The sequence below is a fragment of the Rosa rugosa genome, chromosome 6 (assembly GCF_958449725.1).
Source record: "Rosa rugosa chromosome 6, drRosRugo1.1, whole genome shotgun sequence".
Classification (NCBI taxonomy): Eukaryota; Viridiplantae; Streptophyta; class Magnoliopsida; order Rosales; family Rosaceae; genus Rosa; species Rosa rugosa.
The window spans coordinates 8494192-8502603 of record NC_084825.1 but is presented as its reverse complement, the minus strand read 5'-3'; the positions used below and the strand labels follow the sequence as shown (position 1 = coordinate 8502603).

Genomic DNA, 8412 nt, shown 5'->3' with positions numbered 1-8412 from the left:
TAATAATTGTTGGATGTGAAATTGACATCCCCTTTTTTGCAAGCCACACCTCCTCACCCCAAGCCCTCCTCCTCCTTCTTCTTCCCTTTAGCACGCACATGTCTCTCGTAAAATACTGAGACAAGAATGAAAAGCGGTCTTGTAGTTTGCAAAAATAAAAATTGTGTCAATTTCATTCCCCTAATATTTTAGCTAAAAATAAAACTACTATTTTGTCCATTCTATTATCACCAAATGAATGCGACACAAATGCCACCTAAACAATTTAACAGCATTTTGTACTAAAAAGCTAACAGAGCATTAGTTCAAGTACCATCAAGGATTCAAGGTAGTTTTGAAAGTTCAAGAACCAAAATTTATACTGAATCATAGTTCAGTTATCATTTCATAAATTTTTCTCTATTTTAAATTAATTTTACCCGAAACTGTATCTAATGGTTGATAAACAAATGAGCTAAAACCATGCATTTCGCAGGTATGATACCACAACAGTCAATCAGAAGAAATATCTCCATCGTTTTCCATGATTTATTGATGTCAATTCCTTGTAGGAGTATTACACGGCTCCTTGTTCAATTTTTTTTTTTTTTAAGTCATTGGATCCTTTTCCTCATGCGAGTACCTCTCCCCTTCTACCTCTCCCTTCCAAAGAGCATTCAATCACGTTTTCATTCATGTGGAATCCGTGCTCTTCTATTTTATTTGTATTTGTCCTCTTTTGAAACGTGACTTGCATATTTCTTCAGACAATGATTCTCCTTTCAATTCTTCTTGAAATGTGAGCTATATTATAGAGGATTTCTCACGATCTAAAAGCTCGCCTTTCTAAAAGTTAACACGACCAATATCTTGTACCCGCATTTCCAAAGTAGAAAGAGAAATATCATCTGCATCAGCTAACCACTGCAAGTGGCCTAGTGGTTCTTGCCCAATTGGGTGTGCTCCCCAACCTAGGTTCGATCCCCGAAGCTGTCAAAGTGGCGAGGCACTGTGCTGCAATGCACAGTTGGAGCATTTCACATGCGCCGAAGGGGTTTATCTTGGGCCTAGGAAGCCTTTGGGTTCCCCTTGACAAAGTCAAGTCAAAAAAAAAATCATCTGCATCAGCTTGAGAGCTTATAGTTTAAATGACTTTGAATTACCCACATCCCAACCATTTCAACAAATAATACATAAGATCCACATACATCGTCCGACACAAAACAAACGTATCGAGGAACGTTTGATATTTTTTAGTGAATATCATTGATTTTGACTAAAGCCAGTAGAAATGATCACAAAATATTCCACTTGCCCGCCAGTGCCTGGCAAATCATTGTGATACAGTACGCAGCACTCAATGGATAGCTACAAACTGCAAAAACAAACATAAATGTTACATAGAACAATCCCAGGACTCGGTAAAATTAAAATGGTGCTTCTAAATGTATCCAGAAAAAATCCTAATCAATTTGATTGGCATTAAATGATGTTAAAGTTCACCATATTTAAAAATAATAACGAAAAAAAGGCCATGAAAATCCAATATGATTCAACATACACCCATCGAATTCATCAATTCAATGCCAAAACCTGAAAACATTCACGCTAAGTTCATGATCTTTTCTCAAAGGGCAAGAATTAAGCTATTCTCCCCAGTCATAATAACCTTCATATGTGAGTCTTCTATTTTCTATTTACAAACTCTTCTGTATGGCATTAACCATTCAACAGAGCAATATTTCTGAACCACCAGAAAGCAGAAGGAACTTATATACCGACTCTGGTAGCCCAAAGAAAAGCCTTGATCTTAGCCTAACTACTCACCAAAAACAATTTGGTCAACCAGTTCAAGCAAGTGTAACTAATCATAATAACTTTAATACGTTATAGATACCATGAAGATGAATATTCCAATGTATTTATAACTGAAGCCACAAATAGTAAGCCAACTAAGTATCCACATAAGTCAAAATCAAAACTGATGAAGTTACTATCTACACACAGACGTATATATGTGCATACATATATATCAGTGGTTTTTTTTTTTTTTTTTCAATCAGAAGATTAATATCACAACATCAAAAGCCCTAGATTTAGTTTCATCCTGGCCTGAAGAATAAAGACAACCTCAAAACAATGACCTTGAGAGGGGAACTCTTCTTGGTGGCAAACAAAATGTCTCCAGCTTCGAGACTACATGGACCACTGCCGCGGCTCATTATAGAAATAAGCAATTACACTTTCTAGGAACAGAAATCCTCCCAGACAAAGATCCAGAAAAAGAAGGTGGCGCTGGGTAAACGTAACAACAAAGAAACAATTGCTAGGTAGCCTAGGTGTAGTTAAAGGGGATGGATTTGGCTGAGTTTTGCTGGAGACATAAAATAAGGGGTATTATGGGAAATCTTGCTGGGTGTACCATGTACATAGACATTTCTAAAGAATTTAAATTTTGCTGGGAATAAAAAATTTCTGGGTGCATTACGTTTTTTGCTGGGTGTATTTAGAAGGACCCAATTACAAAACAAAAGGTAAAGACTTGCAAACACTCAGACCAACTTCATGAAGCACGTTAGTACATTAATCTAAGGCAGTTACTGGTACCAGCTTGGTCATCAACATTTTGACAAAATGACCCCATTTGGATGAGTGATTTGAATCCCAAAAACACAGTTAATATTCTATAGTTTAACAGCTTGATTGAACTATTAACAATAAATAGATATTTACATAGAAGACGAAGCCGGAAGTAATGCATGATTTCAAATAATTACTTCTATCCAATCAATTCAAATACATGGACCATAAAGAAAATGCAGGGCCTAATAATGTCTAGGTCTATCTATGTTGCTTTGAATCCTAATGTTCTCACAGGTTTTCTTAACTAATAATTTTTTTTAATCATTCACCAAATTGGACCCCTTTAGATAATTTTGAATCCCAACAGTAGCTCTGTTAACTTTTCAGTAGTAAAAGCAGGGGGAGTCTGTCTCAAAAACATAAAAAATTATGCTGATGAAAAGCAAATATATACATGCAGATAAAGAGAGTGCTCCACCCAATTTACAAGGAAATTCCAAAGCAGAAAAGAACACAATTGGCAATCAACTTACTTGATACAAAATCATCAGTATAGTCCGTCTCAACTTTGCCATGAGCCATTGCACCAACCTGAAAATGCAGTGCTATAATAGAATTCCATTTTTTACCATATTATATTTAAAGATAAGACCGAGTTAGTAAAAACCATACCACAAAAACAAGGTCTGTATTGTTTTCAGCAGCAGCAACATATTTTTGAATGCTAACTAATTTCTCTGAACTGTACGAGAGTCCTGAAATGCAAAAATACATCATGACATTCGTAATAGATGTGACATGAATGCTTCCAAAGTACAATATACTTACCTACTTTCCGGGAGTTAACAGGTAAATACTGTGTCACAGGGTTCTTGATCATACGCATAAGTTTCTCACGCTTACCAACGGCAGATATACTCAGTTTCTGTAGCAGCTGCACTGCAAGGTGAATGGCAGGATTAACAAACCACTAAAATGGGGTTTTCAAGAAAAAGCAAAGAACAAGTTAGAAGTCAGTTAAACTAAGGCATGGCCACATGGATGGTGGTCAGTGTTGGCTGCTCACTACAGGCATTTACATTCAACATGCTTTTCTTGTTTTACCATTGTGAGCTAAGTATAGTTATGCAGGTTTTTTTTTTTTTTTTTTTTTGAGGTAATTGCTTATTAATGCTTTCACATATGCATACGTCAAGTTGGATTAGTTTTACCTCAGTGATCTTTTGTTGTAATGTGCCTATATAAGGCAACTATATGTGTGTGTGTGTGTAATAACAGAAATAAGATAAAAGAGGATGATAGTCTTCTGCTCACATTTTATCAGAACAGAAACAATTTATAAAGCACAGTGTAAGACAAGGAAATAAGATGGACTTACACATGACACCAGAGAACCGCTTAAACGTCCTTGGGATACGAACATATGGTTTAATCTCAATAAGTTTACCATCCTCGGTCTTCACATACACACATCGCAACCTCCCAGCTTTATTAATCGGGCTATCTAAAACCATGAGGAGAGCCTGCAGATCAAAAAATGCCATTGTAACATAAGAACCAAAGAAACTGTAAGCAATACTATACCAATTGAATTTCAACAGCTGTTTTATAATCTTCTTGATTTTAATTTGTTCTATATCACATAGTCCACCTCAAATTAATCATCACATTACTATGGAAATTAACTTTTTGCTCATTGACCAAGAATAGATATAAGCAAATGCAGATTATAAAATGCTTAACCAACAATAGCCCGAGTCTGCTAACCTGATGAAGGATATCAGGCCTATAATGAGCAGGGTTTTTGCCCTTCTTCTTCAAGAAATTTGCATGATCATCAGAATTCAAAAGCTGTTCAGTCTGTTAAGCATAGAACAAATTTAAGACGAAAAATTAATGAAAAGTCAAAACAAACATCTGAAATTTAAGACCCAACTCCTCTACCCAAATATCCAAAAGAACAACTGAACAATACAATAGCAACAAGATTGAACCTTTCCAACTTTGCCGATTTCCAAAGAAGCTTTCTCAAGGATAAAGATGACCCCAGGTCCGCTTTTCGGGTTCTGGTCAGTAGTTGGGGCAATTGGAATGCCCTCAAGTTCAAATTGCTCGCCCTCTTTTCCTTGTGTTTCATTTTCGTCACCCATAGCTGGTTTACTGGGTTCCTCTACTTGTTCTGCTGCTTCTTCTTCGTCTCTGTCATACTTCTCTTCCCTCGTCTTTCGCTTCTTTCCCTTCACTGCGTATGGCCTCACCATTTTTGTGGCTCACAGATTGACGGTGACAGAGAGACACAAGGTTGAGAAGCTGGGTGGTTCGGCGGAAGAGGAAGACAGATATACAGAAAGAACCAAAATCCTGAAGAGAGATAAGAGAATATAAGGTTTAGGGTTTAAGGACCATTTCGGGCTCATTGTGGGACCGTACTTATCTATGCACCTTGACAAATAATAAGTGCACCCAATCGCTAAAGGTGCGTTTGGATGAGAAAATTATAAAATCCGTAGGAATTTATAAATGATGGAATCTTTAACTCCATCAATCTAAAATTCCATTAATTGCAATTTCTGTTGTTTGGTTGCATCTATTTAGGATTTGAAATGTATAATAAATTAAAAAATTTTAAAACAAATAAAAAGATAAAATAGAAAAAAGTCTTGTTTTGTAAATAAAAATTGAATACTGCAAAGGAATTCGTAAATGACACCTATTTTGGTGGAAATTGAAGTGATGAATTTAAATAACGAATTCCTTCGTTTTTTTCCACAGAGAAATTTAAAATTTCCAATCTGATAATGCCAAACGAGGGAATTGGCTTTTAGGAATTATGAAATCCTCACTTTCAATTAAATTCCATCATTTTTTCCCTCATCCAAACACACTCTAATATCCACAGTCCACCTTTGTTTTTTTTTGTTTTTTTTTTTTTTCTATTTCATACGAGAATTACATGTTAAAATCCGTGGAAATTCTTCTATGTACTGGTAGTGAGCCAACACCTGTTAGATGATCTCAACACTTGATATTTATGATTTTTTTTTTAATAACCAAAAAATTCACTTGATGTTATCCAACCATCAAATTCTATTGGTACAAGTGCATGTCGATGTTCTGAATCATCCATCCTCATAAGTAGGACTAGGTGGACCTCTTCATAAGAAGACGGATTTAACAAATCGATCTTGTAATATGATAACCATCTAAATCTGATAATTCATTATTTCAATGGATCAGATATAGATTTAAACTAATCTAGTCTGATAGTAATCTGATCCGTATTTACATTTATACCAGTTCTAGAATTGTATTATAATTATTGTTATTGTTCTAAATATTATTATCTATGTGGTTGTCTATGTAAATATTTATTAGATGTGTATTTGTGATGTAAACTCTATCTCTATATACTCATTGTTATTCAGTTATTGTTTAGGCAAAAAATCACTATTAGTCACTGAGTTTTGATCTGTTCGACACTTAACTCACTGACATTTCAAAAATATCACTTAACCCACTCATATTTAACATTATCTTACACTTAACTCGCTGTCATTAAATTTTCCTTGAGAAGCCGTTAAAATTGAGGGTATATTTGTCAAAACACTTAAAAATACATTTCCAACTTTTAAAAAAATTATAAATTTATTAGATTTTTTTTTTAATTTCTGAAATTTCTAATAAGAAAGGATTTTTTTTAAATGAAATATAATTCAAAAAAAAATATTTGTCAGTTTTTCTTCAAAAAAAAAAAAATTAAGTTAAAAATGGATTTTTTTTAGTATTTAGACAAATATACCCTCAATTTTAACAGCTTCTAACGGTAGAATTAAGGACAGTGAGTTAAGTGAAAGACATATGTAAAAGTGAGTGAATTAAGTGATATTGTTAAAAATACAGTGAGTTAAGTGTTTTTTTTATCTTTTGAACGTGTGGGGTGTCAGTCCATTAATAGTAAAGTAGGAAACATTACAAGTATGACTCACCCGAACTCCGGGCAACGACAGAAGAGAGCCATGAATGAGTAATCTAAAGACCCTAGACTACACAAACATAATGTAACCATGAGATGAAGCTCAAGTGCTGCAGAAAAATCTGACACTACTAGGATGACCTCCTACAAACAATCAAGAAGTCATCCCAATTTATTCATGTTCCCAAAAACCACCATACTCTAGGGCACTCTTGAGAGTGCTTTCCTTCAGCTCAGGAGCGTTGCTGGAGGACGGTATCTCCTCCACATTTCGTTTTGGAGCTGCTGCAGGGACCGCTTCCATCTCACCTTCTCCAAATGAAGGAGAGAGTTCAATTGCCTTAAAGTTCCTCTTCCGCCGAGGTTTGGATTCCTCAGTTAGCAGCTTCTGGGGCTGCAAACTAGCTAGTTTAGGGTTGTTCTTCCGACCCGGAGGACGCCCAACCTTTGCCTTCTTAGCAGGGGACACCAGAATGATGCCATTGGTAGTCTTCAGAGCTAATTCTGGTTCAAAATCCAACACAACCGAAGCTGTTGGAAGGGGCACTACATCTGCTCTCTTACGCTTTGAATATTGTAGCAAAGCCACCGCTGCAGATCTCTTTTTCCCTGTAATGGGATTATCGGCCTTAGCATCAACCTGCATGGGCTTCATGATAGGTACAGTTACTGGAGCTGGAACCTTTGTCAAAAGTGCAGCGAAGGCCGATCCAGAAATACCCGAAATGTGAAAGGATCTGGACGTAGCAGCGAACAAGTTCGGTGCTGGAGATTGAGCCAACACCTCCGCAAGGCTCGGAGCTTGTTGACTAGCAGATGAGGAAACCCTAGCCGAGTTAGGGTTAGGGTTATGGCCGACTGAGACCACCTCCGCCTCAGGGGCTCCAGTACAACCATATTGTGGGTGCTCCATCATCCCACACACACGACAGAATCCAACGAGACGTTCATATTTGAATCTCACAGTAGCAGAAGCTCCAAACGTGAAATTAAAAGTGGAAGGAGGGAATACCTGACACACCGGTGTTGACAAGACATGTCAGATCCGAACCCTAGCCGTGCCTTTCCGAATCCCCGGCCTGTCGAGGTGCAACACCTCCCCTAACGTGGCCCCAATGAGCGCCACCACTCCCTCAGTGATAAGAACAGGAGGGAGGCCCATGATCTCAACCCAAACCGGCACAGATAGGAGCGGGACAACAGCGACACTCAGCAATCCATCGAACTCCGCCATAGCAAGCGCCCACTTACCAAAGAACCACGAACCACCATCCACAATCCTTTATCTGTCCTCCAAGTGAGAGAATTGAAACACATACTGATTTTGGTGTGTCCTGACAGACAGACGATTACCAAGCCCCCAGAGAGAGGTCATGGTGCCCATAAAAGCCTTGGGATCGGCACGACGTGTAGCCGTAACAGAGAGCAATTTACCCACTGCAAAATGGTGGGAAGACACAGCAGCAGCGCCAGCTAGGCCAAATGACGTCCGGCCGTCCTCCGAGATGGCCAAGGCCGCAACGAGACGAGCGGTGACGTGATCAACCATGGTGAGGAGGCAGAGAGAGTACTGAGAGGAAGAAAAGTTTGAGAAACCCTAGCAGAGAAACCAAGCCCGAAAACCACTCCAACTATAACGCTTAGATAAATTTGGTAACGCAGTGAGTTAAGTGTTGAGTGAGTCATAACTCAGTAACCATTTGTAATATTTTCCCATATTTTTTCTTTTAGTGGAGATCTTATAATCCTATTAAAGATGTAGACAGCTTCCAAAGCCGTCATTGATAGTGCCTTGTGCACTACCCCGCAACCCTCCCCCTCCTCTCCTTCATCTTTGTTTTCAAATGGCTTCTCCGAACCCTAGCCGTGCCTTTCCG

At 37.8% G+C, this 8412-nt stretch overlaps 1 protein-coding gene and 1 long non-coding RNA gene across 2 annotated transcripts; both read right to left on the bottom strand.

The window, feature by feature from the left end:
* Nucleotides 1-1116: 1116 nt before the first annotated feature.
* LOC133718389 (uncharacterized) lies at nucleotides 1117-4985 on the bottom strand. Its single transcript, XM_062145224.1, has 7 exons — nucleotides 4557-4985; nucleotides 4330-4422; nucleotides 3941-4085; nucleotides 3391-3501; nucleotides 3235-3317; nucleotides 3096-3153; nucleotides 1117-1354 (listed from the first exon to the last, which is right to left on the bottom strand). Exons 1-7 carry the CDS (start codon nucleotides 4821-4823, stop codon nucleotides 1275-1277), a joined length of 837 nt encoding a protein of 278 aa, XP_062001208.1. The 5' UTR covers nucleotides 4824-4985; the 3' UTR covers nucleotides 1117-1274.
* On the bottom strand, nucleotides 1428-3089 carry LOC133718390 (uncharacterized). Its single transcript, XR_009850271.1, has 2 exons — nucleotides 1866-3089; nucleotides 1428-1782 (listed from the first exon to the last, which is right to left on the bottom strand). It is a non-coding gene; the product is annotated as an uncharacterized LOC133718390 (long non-coding RNA).
* Nucleotides 4986-8412: the final 3427 nt, after the last annotated feature.